This window comes from Canis aureus, chromosome 15 (genome assembly GCF_053574225.1).
Source record: "Canis aureus isolate CA01 chromosome 15, VMU_Caureus_v.1.0, whole genome shotgun sequence".
NCBI classification, from domain to species: domain Eukaryota; kingdom Metazoa; phylum Chordata; class Mammalia; order Carnivora; family Canidae; genus Canis; species Canis aureus.
This window is the reverse complement of record NC_135625.1, coordinates 39,161,915-39,185,859: the sequence shown is the minus strand read 5'-3', so window position 1 is coordinate 39,185,859 and position 23,945 is coordinate 39,161,915. Positions and strand designations below refer to the sequence as shown.

Here is a 23,945-nt window from a genome sequence, read left to right as displayed (position 1 = left end):
TGGGTTTGATTCACCGTCCCCTGGCTTGCCTCCTTCATTGTTTCCAATCTCTAGGCACAATCCAGAGAGTTCTTTATTAAAAAGCTTAGACCAGGGCAGCCCTGTGGCGCAGCGGTTTAGCGCCCCCTGCAGCCCGGGGTGTGATCCTGGAGACCGAGGATCGAGTCCCACGTCAGGCTTTCTGCATGGAGCCTGCTTCTCCCTCTGCCTCTCTGCCTCTCTCTGAATAAATAAATAAATCTTAAGAAAAAAAAAAGCTAACAATCTTTAAAAGAAAAAAAAAAGCTTAGACCAGTTCACCTCTCCCAAAGTGTTCTGCAGCCACCCTCGGACCCCTGGTCCAGTTAGCAGAGAAATGAGGTATCTGGGGGAACCTAGTGTCTTTGCAAGACGCAATCCTATCACTTGGAAAAATCGTGTTCTCTTTGGCCTCCTTTCCTGCCCATTGAAGGACTGAGACTCAGGGTGAGGGACCCCTCCCAGGAAATCTGGCCCCACAGGCTAACCAATGTCGCCACCTAGGGGCCGTTTAAAAGAGGTTCTTGCAGCAAGAGGGAACCTTCCTTTTAATTGCTGAAATATGGACATTTCATTTTCTTGCCTTTAGAAGTTCAGAATTCCTCTCTCATCCACGGTGTGCCTTTGGCTACAGCTATGACCCAAGGGAAGTCTTCCTCTAAAGCTCGGGTGGCACGGTGTCAAGTGACGGGCACAGCTGCTACGTGTTGGCTCCAATGCCCTGTTCCTGTTAGACTCACTCATTACACCAGGTCTTAGAAAATAAATCTTTTAATTGCTTTATAATTGGCACAGATGGTATAATTCAAATTCACATTTTTATTTAATATACTCTGGAACATCATGTTAGAGTTCTGACTGAAACTAATCATAATGGTTTTAAGTTTTACAAAATTACATTCAGCAGCAGCAGCAGGTTCTGAAAGTTGTTTCATGAAATTAAAGACTGGGGCTTAAATAAATAAGGAAAAAGACATCTAGGAACTAAACAGACTGAAGTCATCTGTTATGAATCTGAGGATTGTGCTTTCTGGTTTTTGAATATCTTGCTACTTTATTAACAATCAAGAAGTTACAAAATTTTGGCTTATCAATGTAGCAGGGGAGGGGAGGTTATAGATGTGCCTGGGGAATGGTCGCAGGGACGGGAACCTTAAAGCCAGGCCTTGTCGAAACTGCAAACCTGAACTAGCCTTGAAGCAATCTCTGGGGAGCTAGGAGATTCACTGGTCTTTGATGAGAAATCACCATTAAAAGGATTATGGTGAAGAAATCACAGCCTTGACTTCCTGTCACTGAGAAAAAGCTCAGAGCCCTGTCTCTTCAGGAGGATGTGAGAAAGGCCCAAGCCCATTTATGTCACCCCTGTGATTTTCAGGATCAACACCACAAGGTGGCCAATGCCATAAACTCTTATCCGCAATGATTTGGGTTTGGAGGGGTACCTGTACAGTCATTCCAGAGTAGAGACAATATTTACTGGCGGGGAGGGGTGGGGGGGTGGTGGAACTGGGGCCAGCAATCACTTCGCTCCACAGCAACAAAGACAATTACTCAGGAGGGGTTTGTAGGAGAAAATTTTCTATTAAGGGAGATGACAAATGCGAATCCCTCTCACTTTGGTGATTATAGGCATCAGTGGCCACATTTTAATCTGGGAAAGGCATTCATGGGTTGGTTGGTGTTCCTGGGCAGGATTCAAAACTGAACTCGATGCCTGGCTACTGATTTGGTATCTGTCCTGTGGAAATGTCAGGATTTCTCAAATCCAATCCAAAACTGCTATCTGCAGTGAGCTTGTTACACCAGATCCTAAGTACAGATGGTTCCTGTCAATACACACAGTCATCAGCATGCTCTCTCCAGGTTACAAGGAGAGTGTTGCTGTGCTGTAACACAGGGGACATCAAAATGGAATTCCAGGTGAGTGCATAGTTAGTCTTCCTGGACCAGCCCACAGGATGGGAGCCACAGCTGTTTGTGCTGGGCTCAGTGTGCCTGCGCCACTTCCACTGGGGTCTTCAGGTCTGCAGCGGACTTGTCTAAGGGAGGTTTCTTGGAGTAATCTCGTTCTCCAAAAATGGTGCTTCCTACTCGGACATTCGTAGATCCTACTTCAATCTGTGGGAAAGAAGAGAAAGCATCAAGGCCTGAGTTTAAAATAATGCAGCCAAGCTGAACCTGTGCCTCTCATTCTTCCATGAAAAACGATAACGGAGCAGAAGAGGGTCACGGGGCAGTGGTTAACCTTGGTGTCATCCTACGTCTTGGGTGTGTTTGAGAAATAAGCATTTCCTTGGCTGTCACCGTGATTAGGGAATATGAATGCCATTTAGTTGGGGCCAGGGATGTTAGATGTCACACTGCATCTTACAGCCCACACCCCTTTCTAATGTTCCAGGGTTAGGCAGTTGAAAAAACCTTCTCTTGATTGTTTGAGCACGGGATCTAATTCCATTTTACTTATAAACACAAAGTATTTTTGCACTGTTCTCATATATGTGATTTCCCAAGAGTGCAACTACTGGATACACAGAGTGAAGTTTATACTTTCTTTTAGCACTTATCAAGTTATTTACTAGTCCTGAAAAACATATATTTGAGGTGCCAAAGCAGCACGCCTTTATCAGTATATAGTTATAGCCATTGCACTCATAGTGAAGCTACCCATAAGATTAACTTCAGACTTCGTCATTATGACACTCACATATCCATGCCCAAACATTTCACAGTGCATTGCCTTTTCAAAAAATTATAGTTAAGGGCCGCCTCGCTGGCCTAGTGGATAGAGCATGTGACTCTTGATCTTGGGGTCATGAGGTCAAGCTCCATGGTGGGTGTAAAGATTACTTAAAAATAGATAAACTTAAAAAATATTATAGTTTAACCCCCCCTTTCTTTTTAGGTAATCTCTACACCCACCATGGGGCTTGACGTCCCGACCCTGAGATCGAGAATCACATGCTCTACTGAGCAGGCCAGCCAGGCACCCCTTCTTATTTCTTTAGAATCCACTTATGGAATGATACTGAGTTTTAAAAAGTTATGTGTCAGGCTATAATTTCCACACATTTCATTTCAGAAAAGCAGGGGGTGGGGGATGTTGGAACAGTTGACAGCCACTGCTATTGGGGGCCCTATTGCTATGATGAGGTGTTTCAAAGGTTTTTTTTTGGTAAAACCCACTTTCTGCTGTGGCCTTTGGGACCCTCCCCTTGAGGCAAATAAAGGCACCTGGGAGGACACTTACTGCATGCTGGAAGTCCATGGACATGCCCATGCTCAGCTCCACCTGCTCAGGAGGGACACTCAGCTTTTTACACAGCTCCTCTCGGAGGGAGAGTAACACCTGACAGACAAGCATGACATTTATTTTATTCCTGCCTTCTCTAAGGATCTTTTTTTTTTTTTTTTTTTTTTTTTTTAAATTTTTTTTTTTTATTTATTTGTGATAGTCACAGAGAGAGAGAGAGAATGAGGCAGAGACACAGGCAGAGGGAGAAGCAGGCTCCATGCACCAGGAGCCCGACGTGGGATTCGATCCCGGGTCTCCAGGATCGCGCCCTGGGCCAAAGGCAGGCGCCAAACCGCTGCGCCACCCAGGGATCCCTCTAAGGATCTTTAAAGTGGCTGAATCTGAACATCTCTGCTGAAGGTTACTGATTCCTCATTGGTTTCAAGGCCTGCCAAAGTTTCCAGAAGTTATCCAAAGAGTTTTTGAGTACATGGTTCTACTTAAAAAAAAAAATAAAAAATAAAAAAATGATCAGCTGATGGAAATGAAGAAAAGAACTCATTTTCTCTGAAGACTGTGTTTTAACCAGGTTCAAGTGGGGCTGAGAAAGGTCTGTAGGGTTCTGGAAATCTATTTTCTCCTTTCCTTACGAGAAGAGTTCAGAAGAGGGTTACAACCCCAGACAGGCAATATCTGGGGTGTCTCTGAAGCTTATTACAACAGCCAGTCCTGCAAAAGCATTTCGCTAAGATGCTTCCTTAGTGCATGAGCAATCCCTCCCATCCTCGGACCCCAGTACCTGGAAGTCTGGATTTGGTCCTTGACTGAGATCATGTCCAAAGCTTCCTATGGTCATCAGCCCCACAAATTCCAGGCTGGGGCACTTGGCATTTATATGTTCCACCATGGATACTGTCTCTGAAGGCAGAAGGCCATGTTTACCTTCACAAAAAGGAACAGAAGACACTTGTACCAAACTGTTTGACCTGGCCAGAGGAAGGCTTCACTTTCATCCCATCTTGATAACAGAGGAGGTGACTTTCGGGCAAGAGATACGTTTTTGGAAAAAAACATATCAAGTCCTACAGAGTAACTTTATTTTTGAAGTCTTTGTCTATGTTGCTTCCCTTCTGGTCAGGTTCTAAGTAATGATCATCTGAATCTCAGTGATCTGAGCTGAGAACAGCTGAAGCAGAGGGAAAAGAAAAAAGCATTGCTTTTTCTTGGGACCCCAAGAAGACTCATGTAGCCAAAATGCCAGATTCACTGGAGGATTCTTTTCCTAGCTCTGATTTCATTAATTTATTACAACTGTAAATGTTTTATTTTATTTTTTATTTTTTAAGATTTCATTTATTTATTCATCAGAGACATAGAGAGAGAGAGAGGCAGAGACACAGGCAGAGGGAGAAACAGGCTCTATGCAGGAAGCCTGATGTGGGTCTCGATCCTGGCACGCCAGGATCACACCCTGGGCTGAAGGTAGGCGCTAAACTGCTGAGCCACCCAGGGATCCCCACTGTAAATGTTTTAAAATGAAGCATATATCACACAGTTTTCACTATGCATTTGCAAAATGAATTGGAACTTGCTAATTAATAACTGGAGGAGGAATCTGCAGCAAATGATGTTATTGTTATGCAGTTATAAGGAATATTTATATTCTCTTTCCCTCATTTTTCAAATGGAGAGGCTATGAACATCCACTTTAATCTTTAATTATAGTAGATTACAGCTAATTATCAAGAAATGATGTCACAGACTTGACCTGGAGCCAATTTCAGATGTACCTATGCTGACAACATTATAATCTAGGTGCATGTAGAAACAATGATAATTGTTAAAATTTACAGAACACTTATATGTCAGGCACATGTGCCAAGTCCTAACAGCTTTTCACTTAATACAATAACCACGAGGTAAGTACTCTCTCCATTCTAAAGATGAGGAAACTGAGGCACAGGGAGGCTCAGTACCTTGTCCAAAGTCACACCACTAGAAACTGCACAACTGGGATTTGAACCCAGGAAGCCTGGCCTGAGGGCCTATCTGGAAAACAGTGTACACCATGTTCCTTCATGTTACAGTATGGTGAATACTGGTGCTCTGCTGGTCGCAAGCGAATGACTGACCTGTAAATACTCTTAACAAGTGCTAGCAAGTAAGCTGTGCAGGGTTCTCTGCCAACAGCTCTACCCACATTACCACTTTCAATCCTCCTGACACCCTCTAATGTAGGCACTGTTATGACTATCACTGTCTGCCAAGGAAACTGAGGTAGAGAGAGGTTAGGTAACTTGCCCAAGGTTACAATGCTGGAAAGTGCTGGAGCTCAAACCCGAGGTCTGATTTCAACACCTGAGTATTACATGTGTAACTCTGCCATCTCTTTTAGGAGTGATGGACTTTTGGGAATTTTCAGATCTAAGTCACAGTCCCCTTCCTGGCTCGTCCTATTCTGGGCCACCAAAAAATTAAGAATTAAGAAACCACGATATATGAAAGAATTATATGTGGACTGGCTTAGATGTCACTGTGCCATCTAGATTCTACAGGAAACAGTTTTCTTAAAGGCCTGTGATTTCCTTCTAGAACCTTAGCTATCACATACTCAGGCTTGTCATTCTTTCTGACCTTCAACCATCCTACGGGAAGAAAAATCTACAGTTCAGGTCTGCTCACTTACTCTGCTCTCCACTGGTGTTAACCTGGACCATAACCTTTAACCTTTCGGGAGAACCTTTTTTCTGCCACGAACTGTTCACTTTGTCTGCCAACTTCACAGAATCCACTGTTTCCAGCATGAAGAGATTGGGGACGGCTGTAATGAAAAAGAGGCAAGGTAATTCTTCACTCACCCTACTAGCAGCAAGAAATACACAACCAGTCTTTGACTTGGTGGCTGGGAGAACAATTTCCCAGAAAAAGAACAAGACAGTAAGTCTCAGTCCTGCTGAGACTTATGTGACAGTTTCACTAGATGTCAGTTCCAATGTGGGCCCGCTGCTGTCTCATCAGAAAGGACCAACTGGGGAGACAGAGGCTGACATATTGCAACCAGGCGGCACACGCACCCCCGGGCTTCAAAAGGCTGGTAATTGTGGAGATTCCTAAGAACATGCTTGATGGGACCAAATCTCAGTTCACACTGTGAGAGCCGGGGCAAGTGACAAAAAAGGAAGGATAACAGTGGAGGCCAAAGTGCTTCCCTGGCATGATAACGTCATGTTCTGAAACCGTGGAATGGGGATGCTCTTATTCAATAAGGACATTGGAATGACCCAAACACTGACAGCTATGGGAGCCGCTGATGTCAGCGAAACCATCTCCTTTTCCAAAGATGCATGTGACATGAAGTGTGTCTTGCTTGAGATACATGATAATGAAGACAGAAGCGGCAACATCAGCAGCCTGCTCTGATCACTGAGATGCCCCAGGCAATTTGCTAACCCCTGTACATATATTATTGCTTTTTTTTAAAAAAAGATTTTATTTATTTATTCATAGACACAGAGAGAGAGGCAGAGACACAGGCAGAGGGAGAGGGAGAAGCAGGCTTCACGCAGGGAGCCCGATGCAGGACTCGATCCCAGGTCTCCAGGATCACACCCCAGGCTGCAGGCGGTGCCAAACCGCTGCGCCACCAGAGCTGCCCTATATTATTGCTTTTTAATCTTTACCATGGTTCATGAAGCACTATTTTTACCTCCATCTTACCAATGGGGAAACTGAGGCTCAGGAAGGCTAAAGTTTATTCAAGTTTACAAAACTAACAGATATTAGAGCTGTGATTTAAACAATGGTAAACTGATTCCATATTTTTAAAAAGATTTTATTTATTTATTTTGGGGGGGGGGGTTGGAGGGAGAGGGAAAGCAGACTTCCCATTGAGCAGGGAGTCTGACCCAGGGGCTTCATCCCAGGATCCTGAGATCATGACCTGAGCTGTTTAAATAATTGAGCCACCCACGTGTTCCATGACTCAAATTCCTAATGCTGAATTTGAGCTCAGACTACTTCACTTTAAAAAAAAAAATGTATTTAAAAGAGACAAGAGTAGATGTGCTTGGTGTAAAAAAAAAAAAAAAAAAAAAAAAAAAGCAACATGCGATAAAAACTCAAAGCTCTGACCCTAGAAACTCCCACTATTACTGTTGGGATGAGGATTTTTCCAGATGTATTTTAGTGTATTTCCACCCAATCAAATACACACACATCCCAGATATATAATTTCCTGGTAATTTTTGAAATAACATACAAATTGGATCATACTAAATTTTTTTCCCCTAAATATCTTATTAAGACCTTAGATCTACATTCAACGTGGGGCTTGAACTTTTATAACCCTGAGATCAAGAGTCGTGTGCTCCTACCGACTGAGCCAGCCCTGCTCACAGTAAATGTTTTACGGGTTGCTTGCTTCCAGTTAGCAATACATGTTGGAAATTTTTTTTTTTTACATCAGTACCATAAATCCACTGGTACTTCAACAACTGCAACATTCCACAGAATAGATGATCACAATTTACTTACCATTGTTCTTATTAATAGACATTTTTTCTTTTTTACTACAAAACCAAAGCTTAGACACAGATCTCTGTGCACATATACAAGTTGCTATAGGACAGCAAGAACTGAAATGATTATAGAGGAAGTACAATTAAAACTGTGTTAGATACTAGAAATCCAAAAACGCCCTATCACTTTAGAATCTTCCTGGCAAAATGTGGAGTGCTCATTTACTCATGCTCTCAAAACACTGGATATTAGCAGCCTTTTAATTTTTTGCAAACCTGTTTGGTGAAAAGTAGAATTTATTATTATATTTTGCATTTCTTTTATTAAAGGTAAGCATTTTTCATTTGATTACTGGCTGTATATTTTATCCTTATAAATGGCCTATTCTTAGTTTTTCCCTAGGTTTTTCTTATAGATTAAAAAAATACATATGGTTCTTTATGCATTATGGACATTCTTCCCCTTTTAAAAAGTATTAACTACCAATCTGTGTTTCTCTTTTGCTATGACTTATAGAAAGCTTTAATTTTTATAAGCAAATGTGCTAATTGTTTCTTTTATGGCTTCCAGATTTTATTTTATTTAGAAAGGCCTTTCATCAGTCTGAAAAAATAAACATATTTTTCTATATTTTCTTCTAATACTTTTATAGTTTTGATATTCAAGTTAATATTCTTTAATTTAGCTAGAATTTACACTGAGGAAGGGATTCTAATTTAATTATTTCTTTAATAAAAAGCTGATTGTCTTGTTGCCATTTATTAAGTATATATAGGCTTCCTACTTCCCCCATATCTGATATGAAACAGCCTTTATTTTATTTCATTTAAAAAATATTTTATCTATTTATTCATGGGAGACACACAGAGAGAGGCAGAGATGTAGGCAGAGGGAGAAGCAGGTTTCATGAAGGGAGCACAATAGGGGACTTGATCCCGGGACTCCATGATCACGCCCTGAGCCAAAGGCAGATGCTCAACCATTGAGCCACCCAGGTGTCCCTTGAAACAGCTTTTAATAATAATATAGTAGACTTCTGCTTCCCAACAAATTCAGGGGTCAGATTTACCCTACCTGAACAACCAAATGGACAAAATACATGAAACCATGGTTTACAAGAAATGGGTATGGAAGACAGTGACCTCTGAGGGATGAGAAACAAATAGAGTGAGCCCAGTTGCCCCAGGTTACTGCCTAGAGTTTTTAGAATGTGGCGCAGGGAAGGGGAGCACAGGAAGAGCGTGGACCCTGAGTTGAGGACATGACTGAGAATCTGGAAAGTAGCTAGAGTTCACAGAGCAGAATTTAGGAGAAGAGACAGCTGCACACAGAGAGATCACTGGTGATTTGTGAAGGGCTCCCCTCCAGAACGCAGCTGGGTATGGATCAGCACGTGCATGTGAGGAAATCAGCCATGGCTGAGTATAGAAATATTTGAAAGGATTAGGAGAAACAGTGCCGGGGATCCCTGGGTGGCTCAGCAGTTTAGTGCCTGCCTTTGGCCCAGGGTGTGATCCTGGAGTCCCAGGATCGAGTCCCTGTAATGGAGCCTGCTTCTTCTCCCTCTGCCTGTGTCTCTGCCTCTCTCTCTCTCTCTGTGTCTCTCATGAATAAATAAAATCTTAAAAAAAAAAAAAAGAAAAGAAAAAAAGAAGAAACAGTGCCTGATGTTCATGGAGGGCATGGACTAATGCTGATTTCCACCAGACAGGCTGGAATGCTCAAGATTCATGGGGTACTGGGGGTAGAGTATACAGAGGGTCTTGTCTCAGTAATGGGGAACTATTAACCCTAGACTGAGCTCTGCTGCAGTCACACCAACTAATCTTAAAAGCAAGACCTAAAAAGATCACACTGTTCCCAATAACTGTGTTCCAAACAAAGCTCAAAAATGTTGAGGAATAGGAATTGAAATGGAATATGAAATGGAATATGAAATGGGAATATGAAAATGACCAGCTCCCAACAAGAAAATTCACAATGTTTGGCTGTCCAAAAAAAAAAAAAAAAAAAAAGATCAGGCAAAGAAGCAGGAAAATACGATACATAATGATGGTTAAACTACTCCAGACTGTCAAAAATAATAGAATCAGTAGATAGCACATTAAAAGTTATAACTATCCATATATTAAAAATTATTAAAAATTATAGAGAGAAATAGAGGATATAAAAAAAGACTCAAACTAAACTTCTAAGTATGAAAACTATAACATAATAGGAGATGAAAAATCCACTGATGGGATTAATGGCAAATTAGATAATGCTAAAGAAAAGCTTAGTTACCTTGAAGAAATTACCCAAAGTTAAACACAGAGAGGGGAAAATAAATCATAAAAATTAAAAGAGCATCAGTGGGCTGTGGAATCATCTCAAGCAGATTAAATACATAACTGGAGTCCCCAAAGGAGAAGAGAAGGTGGGGGGCAGAAAATATATGTGAAGAAACAATAGTTGAAAAAATTCTAAACTTGATTAGAACTGCAAATACCAGATCCAAGAAGCTCAATGAACCCCAAGTACAAGAAACGTGGAAAAAATTATGCCAAGGCACATCATAATCAAATCACTCAAAACCAGTGATAATGAGAAAAATCTTAAGTAGCAAGAGAAAAAAAAACCCCATGATATATGCAGAGAAACAAAGATAGGATGACAGCATATTTCTCACTGGAAACAGTGTTAAGTGAAGACAGTGGAGCAATATTTTTAAAGTACTGAAAGACAAAACTGTCAAGGTAGAATTCTATAGTCAGTAAAAATATCTCTAAAAAATAAGGTGAAAGTGCAAAAAAAGTTCAATGAAAAAGAATGAAGTTGCATCTCCCTCTTCCTTAGGCTATACATAAAAATTAACTCAGACCCAAAGGTGAGATTTAATACTCTAAAACTCTTACAAAAAACAGGAGTAAATATTTGTGACCTTGGGGACATCTGGCTGGTTCAGTCAGTAGAGCATCTGACTCTTGATCTCAAGGTTGTGAGTTCAAGCCCCACATTGGGCACAGAGATTACTTAAAAAAAATTCTTTGTGACCTTGGATTTCTTAGCTATAGCACCAAAAGCATATGCCACAAAAGAATGAAGAGATAAATTGGAGTACATTAAAATGAAAAATTCCTGAGCTACAAATGATACCATGGAGAAAGTAAACAGATAACCCACAGAATGGGAGAAAATATTTGCAAATCATATACGTCATAAAGGACTGGTACCTAGGCTATATAGAGAACTTTTACAATTAAACAATAAAAAGGCTCAATTAAAAGCACACACAAAGGATTTGAATAGACATTTCTCCAAAGATGTACAAATGGCCAATAAACACATGAAAAGATGCTCAACTTCATTTGTCATTAGGGAAATGCAAATCAAACCACAATTTCACATATTTTTATTACTCCACTTTATCTTCTTTGCTGACTTATTAGCTCTAACTCCATTGTGTCATTTTTTTTTCATTGTGTCATTTTATTGGTTGCTTTATTCTATTTAATTTTTTAGTAAGCTCTATGCCCAATATAGGCCTTGAACTCATGACCCTAAGATCAAGTTGTATGCTCTACTGACTGAGCCAGCCAGGTTAGCTTATCGGTTGCTTTATTTTTTTATTTTTTTAATTTTATTTTATTGGTTGCTTTAAAGCTGAACTCATACACAGTCTACTTAAAATGGTGTCATTCTTCTTCATATGTAGCTTAAGAACCTTATAATAGCATACTTCTGTTTCTTACTTTCCATTTTGTATGCCATTGTTTCAATGCATTTTACTTTTTCATATGCTATAAATCCTATAATACATCATTATTATTTTTGTTTATAAAACATATTATACTAATAAAACAAGAGAGAACAATTAGTGAAACTAAAACTAGTTCTTTGAAAAGACTGATAAAATTGATAAACCTTCAGCCAGATGGATTAGGGAAAAAAGAGAAGAAGCAAATTATCAACATCAGGAATGAGTTGACATCACTACAGATTCTACAGATATTAAAAGGATAATAAAGGGATATTACAAACAACTGAATGCTCATAAATTCATTGCTTTAGATGAATTGGGCAAACTCCTGCAAAACATAAAGTAACAAAGCTCACCCAAGAAAAAACAGATTATGTAAATAATCTATCAATAAAATTTAAATTATAGTTAAAAACCTTCCTACAAAGCAAATCCAGGCCTCAGTGGTAAATTCTACCATGCAGTTAAGGAAGAGAATACCAATTCCACATAAATTCTTTCAAAAGGCTGAAGAGTTGGGAATACTTTCCAGTTCATTCTATGAGGCCAGCATTATTCTGTTATCAAACCTAAAAAAAAGATATTACAAGAAAGTGAAAGACCAATGTCCCTTATGAATGTAGATGCAAACATTCTAAGCAAAACTTGACAAATCAAATGCAACATTATAGTAAAAGGATACTACTGCCTGACCAAATGAGTTTATTCATAGGCAAGGTTTAACATTTGAAACTCAATAAATATAATTCAACATGTTAATAAACTGAAAAAGAAAAACTGTAGGATTATTTTAATGTATACAGCAAAAGCATTTGACTAAATCTAACACTGATTCTTGATTTATCAAACTAGGTCGATCCTCAGCAAACTAGTACAGAAGGGAAATTCCTCCTTCTGATAAAAGACACCAATAAAAACATGCATGCACACTCTTAGCAATTCTATTCAATACTGTATTGGAGGTATTAGCTAGTATAATAAGGCAAGAAAAAGAAATAAAAGGCATCCAGATTGGAAAGGAAGAAGTGAATTGTTCACAGGTAACATAATTGTCTATGTAGAAAATTATATGAAATCTGCAAAAAAACAAAACAAAAACCCTTTAAACTACTGGAATAAGTAGAACTTAAAAAACTAACAAGAAACTACTAGAATAAGTAGAACTACTAGCATGAGTTTAATAAAGTTGCAGGATAGATGAATATACAAAATATACAAAAAACAAAAATCAACTATTATATATTAGTAACAATCAGAAATTGAAGTAACAGCTCAATAATAGTATCAGCAGATAGCATCAACATAAGAAAAAGTTAGATATAAATCAGACAAAAGATGAGGAAATCCTGCACAAAGAAAACTGCAAAATATTACTGTGAGAAATTAAAGAAGACCTAAATAAATACTAAACTATACCTTATTAATGCGTTGGGAGATTCAGTATTTTTACTATGCCAATGTTCTCCAAATTGATCTATAGATTCAATACAATTCTAATCAAATACCTAGCAGGATTTTTGTTTTGTTTTGGTAGAAACTGATAAATTGGTTTATATGGAAATGCAGAGGATCTAGAATAGCCAAAAAGACTTTGAAAAAGAAGAAAAAGTTGGGGACTAACACTATTGATTTTTTTTTTAAAGATTTAATTTATTTATTCATGAGAGAGACACACACAGAGAGAGACAGAGATACAGGCAGAAGGAGAAGCAGGCTCCATGCAAGGAGCCCGATGCAGGACTCGATCCCGGGTCTCCAGGACCACTCCCTGGGCTAAAGGCGGCACTAAACCGCTGAGCCACCTGGGCTGCCCCAACACTACTGATTTTTAAGAATTATTATAAAGCTCCAGTAAATCAAAATAGCATGCTACTAGTATAAAAGATAAACAGAACAGTGGATCAAGTAAATAGTCTTGAAATAAACCCATGGATAACTGATTTTGATAAAGGTACAGAGGAATGCAATGGAGAAAGGACAGACTGTCCAACAAGTAGTATTGGAACAATGAGATATTAAAGAACAAAAACAACTTAGAATCATACCTTGAACCATATACTAAAATTAACTCAGAGTGAATAATATATGCCTAATATAAGACCAAACACTATATAAAGTTGCTAGGAGAAAATCTGTGTCACTTGAACCATAGGGAAATATGTTTTATTTTTTTATTTTTATTTATTTTTAATTTTTTATTTATTTATGATAGTCACAGAGAGAGAAAGAGAGGCAGAGACACAGGCAGAGAGAAGCAGGCTCCATGCACCGGGAGCCCGACGTGGGAATCGATCCTGGGTCTCCAGGATCGCGCCCTAGGCCAAAGGCAGGCGTCAAACCGCTGCGCCACCCAGGGATCCCCGGGAAATATGTTTTAGACACAACATAGAAAGCAGAGTCTATGAAAATCTAAATTGATAATTGGACTGCATCAAATTAAAAACTTCTGCTCTTCAAAAGACACTGTTAAGAAAATGAAAAGACAAGCAATAGAGTGGCAGATATTGCAAAGCATGTATCTGATAAAGAACTAGTATCCAGAATATATAAAGAATTCTCTCTGAAAGGTAAAAAAATCCAATTAGAAAATGGGCAAAAGACTTTGATAGAGGCTTTACTGAAGAAGGTGAACAGATGCAAACACGTGAAAAGATGTTCCACATCATTAGTCATTAGGGAAATGCAAGGGCAGCAGCACATACCTACTAGAATGGCTAAAATTAAAAGATTGACCGTGTTAAGTGTGGACAAGGATGTGGAGAAACTTGAACACTGCTGGTGGGAATGTACAATGGCACAACCACTTTAGAGGACAGTCTGGCAGTTTCTTCAAAAGTTAAACATACATGATGGGTATAGAGCTTCAGTTCTGAGAGAGGAAGAGTTATAGAAGATATAGTAGTGATGGTTGCAAACAATGTGAATGTACTTAATGCCACTGAACTGTATACTTAAAAATAGTGAAGATGCTAAACTTTGTGTTATGTATATTTTATCAGAATTATAAAAAATGTTAAACATATATTTATCATGTGACTCAACCATTCTACTCCTAGGTATTTATTCCAAGAGGTAAGAAAGAGTCCAGAAGTGCCTGGATGTCTCAGTCGGCTAGCTCAGGTCATGATCTCACAGTCGTGAGATCAAGCCTTGCACCAGGCTCCAAGATCAATGTGGAGTCTGCTTGTCCCTCTCCCTCTGTTCTCCTGGCTTCTCCCACCCCAGCACGCATGCTCTCTCTCAAATTAATAAATTAATAAAAATCTTAAAAGAAAAAGTCCACATAAAGATGTTCATGACAATTTTTCCCCCTCACCTCCATAACAATTTTGTCATAGCCCCAAATTAGAAGCAACTCAAATGTCCATCAACAGGTGAGTGGGTAAACAAAAAGGAATGAACTACTGATACATAAATCAATATTATGAACCTTAAAATAATTATGCTGAGTGGAAGAAGTCAGACTGATAAAAGTACATATTTTATGATTCCATTTATATAAAACTCTTAAGGTAAACTAATCTATTTTTCCCCCCTATTTTAAAAAGATTTTGTTTATTTATTTGAGAGAGCGAGAGAGCAGGAGCAGGGGGAGAGGCAGGGGAGACATGAGGAGAGGCAGAAGCAGACTCCCTGCTAAGCAGGGAACTCAATATGAGACTCGATCCCAGGACCCTGGTATCATGACCTGAGCTGAAGGCAGATGCTCAACTGACAGAGCCACTCAGGTGCCCCACAAGGTAAACTAATCTACAGTGATAGAAAGCAAGTTAAGTAGTGCTGAAGGAGGGATAGGGTGGCGGAGGGGAAGCAGGAAGGAGGGGTTACAAAGAGTATAAGGAAACTTTTGGGGGTGATGAATGTGTTTACTACTTTGCTGTGATGGTTTCACAAGTACAACCATATGTTGAAACTAATCAAATTGTGCACTTTAAGTATATATAATTTACGTTAGGTCAATTATACTTCAAAAAAGCTGCCTATAGGGGATCCCTGGGTGGCGCAGCAGTTTAGCGCCTGCCTTTGGCCCAGGGCGCGATCCTGGAGACCCGGGATCGAATCCCACGTCGGGCTCCCGGTGCATGGAGCCTGCTTCTCCCTCTGCCTGTGTCTCTGCCTCTCTCTCTCTCTGTGACTATCATTAAAAAAAAAAAAAAAAAAAAAAAGCTGCCTATAAAAAACCAGGTTATTTTAATTTTGCACGTTGAGAGAAATAAGTATTTGGTTCCTCAAACAGACTTCCACGTGCCATTGTCATACAGTTAAGTCTTTCTGTAGTTAATATTTAATTTTACTTTGCTGTATTATATTTCACTGTATATTGTATTTTATTATGTACTGTTTTTGTTTTATTGTATATTTTATTTACTATAGCCTTACATTTATTCATTTTTAAAAAACATTTATTTATTTATTTATTTATTTATTTATTTATTTATTTGAAAGAGTACTAGCAAGTGGAGTAGCAGAGGGAGAGGGAGAAGCAGACTCTCTACTGAACAGGGAGCCCAACATGGGGCTCGATCCCAGGACCTTAGATCATGACCTGAGCTGAAGGCAGATGCTTCTGAGGCACCCAGGCACTCCTATAGCTTTACATTTAAAGGGAAAAGGACAAAAATGTCTCCCTGGCCAACTGAAAAATCTTATGAGCTACAATTCCTTATAATTCATTTGAAAGACTATCATATGATACCTAGCATCTTCAAGTAGGGTAGGTTTCCAAGTATAAACAACCCAGTCAATGGTGAATTCATTCTGTTGTTGGTATGAGGCTTTTACTTTATACTAAGAATTAAAATTTATTTTCCCCCAAAACTCCAGAACACAAAAGGTGAATTAGGACTATTCTAAAACCTGTTCTCTTTTCCATAGAAAGTAGTATAAGTAATATAATGATAAAGAGATTTTGTCTTCATATTTAGAAATTTATCTTACCCATCAATTTGTTGACATTTTGTTTCTGTAGGTGTCCAATGAAGTGCCATTTGATCTCGGGACACGAAGACAGAATCTGAAGAGAAAAAGGTAACCATGTTTGACTTAGAATTTATGAAGGCCTTGCTGGCTCAAATACCTTACACACACCCTTCTGACTGTTCATGTCTATGCAGAAACCACTACCACCATCTTTAGCCAGGCTCTTAAGTGAGAAAAACCTATGGCTTCTACTCTGTTTCTCTTCCTTGTTCCCATCACTTCTCTCCATCTTTTAGATATCATCCATTAAAGATGAACTGATTATGGGGCATCTAGCTGGCTCAACTGGTAAAGCACATGACTCTCGATTTCAGGGTCGTGAGTTCAAGCCACACACTGGGTGTGGAGCCCACTTTAAAAAAAAAAAGAAAAAAAGGATGAACTGATTAAAGCGTTCAAATCTCAAAAGGATCCAGGATTACAGCAAGCTCCTAAATCACCACAACCAAAAAGCTGCAAAGGAGAAAACTACAGTCTTAGTTTTTTGTTTTTTTTTTAAGATTTTTAAAATTTTATTTATTTATTCATGACAGAGAGAGAGAGAGAGGCAGAGACACAGGCAGAAGGAGAAGCAGGCTCTATGTAGGGAGCTCGACGCGGGACTCGATCCTAGGTCTCTAGGATCACACCCCGGGCTGAAGGCGGTGCTAAATCACTGGGCCACCGGGGCTGCCCGTCTTAGTTTTAATAGAGAAAGAAAATCTAGCTGTGCAATATTTGGAGTTCAAGGTGAATGTGGACATTTCTACCGCCAGTTCACCCTGCTGTAAAACTCAACCACCAAAGTGGGTGTGACTTTCAACTGAAGGCCTAAGATTAAGTACAAACTCAAAAGAATTCAGATATCCACTTACTTTAGGATTTGATGCCTTTTCTAGCAGTTCTTGAACCTAAAGGGTAAAAACAGAAGGAATCAGAAGTCTGGCCATCATGACTTTTCCAAAGGCAGACTGGAAAAAGGCTTACATAGTTCTCCCCAAAAGTGCGCTGGCCATGACAGTAGGCTTCAATCACCATTTCCACAGGTTTGGTTTTGCTGACTGCTACTAGCCGGGGCTGGATGGCTGGAAGATCCTGCCAAGAGGGAAAGAGCCAAATGAGTGAACATTTAGGAATATTATTCCAGTAAGTTCTATAAGATGGATCTCATAGACTCAATCAGCACAGGTCTTCACTTGACATTGGGTAAGCTCCATTATTCCAATATTGGAGAGAAACCAGTATCAAATAATGTTGATCGGATGCCTTTCAAATGCATAGCATCCAAATTTAATGTGTTAGCTACTTTAATATCTAATCTCTCTCAGGTAGGTAAGTAAAAGCAGTATTTCCTTAAAATGTGGTCTTTGACCAACTGCATCAGCATCATCTGGGTACCACTCCAGACCTACTGAATCTGAATATCTGGTGTTGGGAGTCTGAAAATCTGCTTTTTAAACAAACTCTCCAGATGATGCTCTTGCATACCATGGTTGGAGGTTTAAGAAGCACTTCATGAAGGGAAGGCACTACTCTCTGACTAGAGGGGATGCCACTTCTTGCTTCCAAAACCCCAAGGTTACGTTTTGGAAACCTATTCTGGTCCTGGCATAGTGATTAATATTGCCCCCCACTCTCAAAAGTGGTCTGTGTAGGGCAGCTATGTAATTTACTGTTCATTCTAATCAAGAACGAGTAGCAGAACTGAGGCAGGGACATCAAAAACTCTGGACTCAGAATTAGACCAATATGATGACCCCCCCCCCCCCCGGGGTTTACAACAATTACATAAAAAGCAGAGCTTCTCTGCATTCTGCTTCAACCTAATCCATACAGAGGCATTAAGAAATCCACCTATCCTCATGCAGCTCGGTTTTCATGTATGCCATCACCCTCTGCTATTTTTTTTTTTCACCCTCTGCTATTTTTACAGAACCACTGTATTTTCTTTTCTTTTTTTCCAAAGATCTCTTTTATTGCCTGTGTATAAAATGAAGCAGAGACTCATTTTTTTGAGAGGGCAGCAATGATACACTCATGGTGATTCCGTAGACATGAATGAAGGACACCAGACACAGTGGGTCCTTCCTTCATGTGGATTACTTTACTGCTTAGAAAGACCCACAAGTGGGATCCCTGGGTGGCGTGGGATCCCTGGGTGGCGCAGCGGTTTGGCGCCTGCCTTTGGCCCGGGGCGCGATCCTGGAGACCCGGGATCGAATCCCACATCGGGCTCTCGGTGCATGGAGCCTGCTTCTCCCTCTGCCTGTGTCTCTGCCTCTCTCTCTCTCTCTCTGTGTGACTATCATAAATAAATAAAAATTAAAAAAAAGAAAGACCCACAAGTAAACAGGCTTAAAACAGGCATAACTTCATGTCTCTGAACACCACATGGAAGAAACCCTGAATGCCCTTTTCTTATATGATTGTAGTGGCTAATTTTATGAGAATCACTGTATTTTCAAAGGCCCTGAGGACTCAGAGCTATTAGCAAGACGTTTCCTCTTCCTTCTCAGGGATGCATTACCAGCCTTTATGAGACCATGTCATACTTTCTACCACCGTGTTGATGAATTGATGATTTCCAGAGAAAACTGAACAGGCAACCCATCTGCCTGAGGAGCTTTGCTGGGAGAACCTCCCTGAGTGATGTTTGTCAGGGAAATCCCTAGCTTCTCTTGGAGAATCCCTGAGAATCATAGAACATTAAGGCCAGCAGTGAGCTTAAAGCAATCGGAGCTTATTTTACTGCCTACGGCAGATGAGACAACTCAGGGCCAGAGTCGTTAAGTGACTTAATTCAAGATAACATCTAGTTCGTAGCCAAGCAAAGACTCTACTAATAAAGGTGTTCCGCTCCAGGAAAGCATTCTGAGTTCTGACATTCCGAGTTTGACCTTTTTGTTCAGTTGTGTCTCACTCCACACCATCGAGCTTAAACCTACAGTGTGAGGAGTAAACACTGGCCCTCGGTCTAATGAAATTTCAAGAGGAGATAAGGGGAGGAAAAGCGTTCCTGCAAACCGCTTGGGATGGGATGTCAGCTCGCCCCTGCGAGGGAGCACTGCCAAACGTGCCCGTGCAGCGCCGTCTCCAGAGCGCGGCCAATCCACCTCCGCTTTCCGCCACGAGCATCCGCTAGCTGTCAGGCGCTGCCCACACGTGATCCCGGGAGACCTGGCCTCCTGCAGGTGTCCCCGTGGTGGATGGGGCACAGGGCCGCGCGGCGGCCGTCTGCTAAGGCTGCGGAGCCCGCCACGCGAGGGACGGGCAACGGTCGCGATGCCGGGGGCCGGTCACTTCCTCGGGTAGTGGATACTTTCAGCTCCAACCGAGCCAACCTCCAGAAAGCCCTGGCTAGCCTTCTGGGGGCTCCGCCACCTGCGCCGCCGTCCCCGCGGGAGACCCGCTCTGCGTCACCGTGACGACCCACTCCTACGCAGGGGCCTCCCTCCTCAAAGCGGCCGCCCAGCGTCCCCGCGCCTCCATTCTCACCCGCGGCCGCCGCGCCACCGCCTGCTGCACGCGCTCGTTCACTGCCCGCAGTGCGAACCCGACTCCCAGCTCCGCCGACATGCTGCCAGCTCTCCACATCCCCCGGACCCACCCGCGCGGGGACCCCCGCACCCCCAGGCCGAGACCGCCTTCCGGTCCCGCCCCGCGCACGTCTCGTGGGGCCCAATCGCCGTTCACCAGCCAGTCGGCTCACCCAATCGACAGCGGGCAACGCGGGGGCGGGACGGGGGCGGCAGGCCCCGCCCCGCGGCGGCGGCCATTTTGGGGAGGACGCGGGGGCCTGGGGCGTGGAGGCCGGCCTGCCGTGGTTCCCGTGCCCCCCGCGCGCCCCCCGATGGGAGCCTTCCGCGTCCAGCTGCCGGAGCCGCCCCCACCGCCGCCCCCGCGGGAGCTTCCTCCGAAAGGCCGCGGCCTATTCGGGGGTCCTCGTCTCTACAGACGTCCCGCAGGTGTGCCCGTCGGCCCCGGCGGTCAGAGCCGGGAACCGAGACGTCCGCGCGGGGACCGGGACTCGAAGCCGCTAGGGCGGGAGACACGGCTCTTAGTGGAGGAACCGGTATGAGAGAAAAGAACGCTGTTTCTCAGGAAGGCGGCGTGGGTCAAATGTGTGGTCATTGATCCCTGTGGCCCCGGAGTCCGGGGCTGCCCAGGTCGCGGTCCGCGCCGGAACACAAGGCATCCCCGACAGGGGCATAAAAAGTAAAACATTTCAATGGGTACCTTTAACCCAGTATCTCCAAAGTAAGGTCTACTTAATGAGTCCTTTTTTTTTTTTTTTTTTTAAGGATTTTATTTTTGAGTAATCTCCACACCCAAGTGGGGCTTGAGCTTAACGGCCGAGGTCGGGCGTCGCCAGCTCTACCCGTGGAGTCCGCCGGCCCCGGGAGACCGTTTCGTGGTACTTGCTCACAGCCGCCTCGGTTCGGGACCGCGTCTCCAGAGGTCAGCGCCGCCTGCGGCCCCGCCGCCTCATCCCGGAGCTCACGCAGAGTTGGAGCCTGTCAGTTTAAGCATGTCAGGTTCACCCAGTCCTTCCTCTGTACATCTCTTCACACGATCCTGGTCACTCTAATTCCCTTTGCTCCTCCCACCACTGACTTGCCGCCCAGCACCTTTCAACTCGGGTATAAACTGACAGGCTACTTCACGTTTTTTTCTTAGAGAGCTGAGCAAGTGGGACACACGGGGTGTTGCAGAGGGAGAGAACCTTTACCAGGCTCCATGCCCAGCACAGAGCCTGACGCAAGGCTCCACCCCAGGACCCTGAGATCAAGCATGACCGGAGCCAAAATCAAGACTTGGATGCTTAACTGACTGAGCCACACAGGTGCCCCTGTGTTTTTAAGAAAACATCTTAAGGGATCCCTGGGTGGCGCAGCGGTTTGGCGCCTGCCTTTGGCCCAGGGCACGATCCTGGAGACCCGGGATCGAATCCCACGTCGGGCTCCCGGTGCATGGAGCCTGCTTCTCCCTCTGCCTATGTCTCTGCCTCTCTCTCTCTCTCTGTGTGTGACTATCATAAATAAATACAAATTAAAAAAAAAAAAAGAAAACATCTTAAAAACTATAGATACCTCATCAGATCTAAAAGATGTATCCACAATCTAGGAGATACGTTATTATGACAACAGCAGGGGTCTTCATTTAATAGATTTAATAGGTCAGTTGTCTTCTTTGACTTCTAAGGTCAACCTCCTTTCATTCCCCATATTCTAAGTGTGTGTGGCTCCCAAGAAGGCATCAGAAGAGTGACTTAAAATTTCAAGTTAGTAAGGATAGTGGTGCCAAGATTGGGCACTGGTGGCATAGAATTGACACACACTGAATCTTGGATTCCTCACTAAACTGTGATCTAGGGTAAGTTACTGAAGTTCTCATTTTTTCATTTATAAAATGGAGTCCTTCCCTTCTGAGGTGCAGTGGTGATCAATCAAGACAGCATGTGCGACACACTTAGCAGAGTGCTACCCCAAAGCAAGTGCAAAGTTTCAATCAATGTTAGTTCCTCCACCCTGCTAATCTATTCAGTCTACATATCTACATAGAGGCGTTTCTCTGTAAAGGTAACTTGGGGAGAGACCAGCATGAGTAAGACAGGCTTTTTTTTTAATGGTGGATTCGTTTCTAAGATGCTATAACCTTAAGAAAATGAAGTAAAGATAAAAAGATCAAGGTGACCCTAGTCTCATTTCACATTTTCCAGTGTCTTTCCCTCTCAGCTATGCTTTTGAATGAATCGGATTCCACTTTTTTCTTAGTTTTTTAGTAATCTTCTCTTCCACACTCTGGGACATCATCTAATTTAACACTTCATTCTTTCCTACTAGTCCTTGAAAAATGAAGGTCCACAATCGCTTCATCACCTGTACTATCTTCAAATTGCTCCAACAGTTTGCAAGGGCAAAGAGGGAAAGAGATTAAAAAGCCAAATACCCAGAAGAACAGATTTTATAAAGAATTTTATAAAAAAAATTATACTTTCACCATAAATGTCATCAAGCGTTTAAAACATTCACCTGTCATCTGAGGCCATGAATTATGAGAAAAACATTCATGGATTTAAAAACTGCTTCCTTCTGAGTTTACTGTGATTCTTTTGGGGGATTAAAAAAAAGATAAATAGAAAATTATAGTTGCCTGATTACTTGGCTCTAAAGAGAAGCAGAGAGATAATGCTCATGTCCCAGTTTAAATGAATTGAGGTAGAGAAGCCATGACAACAATCGCTCAGCAAACATACTGTCACATTTGGCTTTTTGGGTTTTTTTTTTTTTTTTTTTCACATTTGGCTTTTGAAATGTGAATACAGATTCTGGAATCAGAGACCCGGGGAAGACCTTTAGAGATCATTTGATCTTTCATATAGAAAGAATGACCTTTAAACCATCCCAAACAACATAGAATCTCCCCAATTTCTGAAGACTATCAGAGAAGAAAATGTTATCCATGCTAATCCCTGGATTTATTTTCTATTTGCACACAACTACTGATTTCAAATTTTAGCCAATCTTAGGTGAAATTTTAAAAAATACTCTATTTTGCAAACTAATTTCCTCTTCATTGGTCTCAGAGGAGCTTGAGAAGACCTAGCCAACTCTTATGCAACTTTTATAAACGTAAAGTCATTAAATTCCCCTTCTGCCTTTTATGGGGCCAACCTATGGGCTTTATTTTTTTACTTTTTAAATTTTGGTTTTAACATGTTTTGCTAGCCTCCTCTTAAAATTTTTTCCCCCCAAATCGGAGCCCAGAACTGGGAATTCCTTTTAAGAGGGCCACCACACCTGCTTATTTGTACATATGACATTTCCGTAGATGTATGCATTCTCCATACATATTGGCTGCCTTCCAATATTGTTCCCTTTTCCCTCTCTGCGCTGTGCAATATGAAATCTTATCATCACATTTCTTTGACTTTCTACTTAGTGGTACCCACTTAAATAACTGTGTGCTTTCTAGGCTGTTTCCCCAAATGACTGAAAACATACATGCCAGGCCCACTGCTAACCCCCTCACATGAAGGATTTCATTTAATCTATTCAACCCATTTTATAGATGAAGAAACTGAAGTTCAGAGAGGTTAAGTAATTTAAGACCATATACATAGGAGGCCACCTGGGTAGCTCAGTTGAGCCCCTGCCTTTGGCCTAAGGCGTGATCCTGGGGTCCTGGAATCAAGTCCCACATTGAGCTCCCTGCATGGAGCCTGCCTCTGTGTGTCTCTCATGAATAAATAATCTTAAAAAAAAAAAAAAAAAGACCATATACATAGGAAGTGGTAGAGCTGGGATCTGTATCATGGCAGTTTAACCCCAGGAACTACATTCTTAGCTATTCAATTCTAAGTTCATATTATTTGTGTAGTGGCTTTCAAACCAATAGAGGAAGTTTGAGACACCATTAAAAATCTGAGAAAGGGACACCTGGGTGGTCTAGTGGTTGAGGATCTACCTTTGGCTC

The 23,945-nt window shown here is 41.7% G+C and overlaps 1 protein-coding gene and 1 long non-coding RNA gene across 5 annotated transcripts; one reads left to right on the top strand and one right to left on the bottom strand.

Annotated features, from left to right (window-relative positions):
- Positions 1-773: 773 nt before the first annotated feature.
- PLPBP (pyridoxal phosphate binding protein) lies at positions 774-20,124 on the bottom strand. 3 transcript variants are annotated; one of them, XM_077849142.1, is made up of 8 exons: positions 19,965-20,124; positions 17,457-17,564; positions 17,345-17,380; positions 16,449-16,524; positions 5,940-6,074; positions 4,053-4,195; positions 3,269-3,367; positions 774-2,139 (listed from the first exon to the last, which is right to left on the bottom strand). In XM_077849142.1, exons 1-8 carry the CDS (start codon positions 20,061-20,063, stop codon positions 2,008-2,010), a joined length of 828 nt encoding a protein of 275 aa, XP_077705268.1. In that variant the 5' UTR covers positions 20,064-20,124; the 3' UTR covers positions 774-2,007. The 3 variants fall into 3 exon arrangements, with proteins under 3 accessions (XP_077705268.1, XP_077705266.1, XP_077705269.1); XM_077849140.1 differs by lacking the exon at positions 19,965-20,124 and adding an exon at positions 19,494-19,641; XM_077849143.1 differs by lacking the exon at positions 19,965-20,124 and adding an exon at positions 19,547-19,561.
- Positions 18,807-21,132, top strand: LOC144284537 (uncharacterized). Of its 2 annotated transcripts, none has more exons than XR_013352969.1 (2): positions 18,807-20,541; positions 20,771-21,132. It is a non-coding gene; the product is annotated as an uncharacterized LOC144284537 (long non-coding RNA). The 2 variants fall into 2 exon arrangements; XR_013352970.1 differs by having other exon boundaries at positions 18,807-20,684.
- The last annotated feature ends 2,813 nt before the right edge of the window (positions 21,133-23,945 follow it).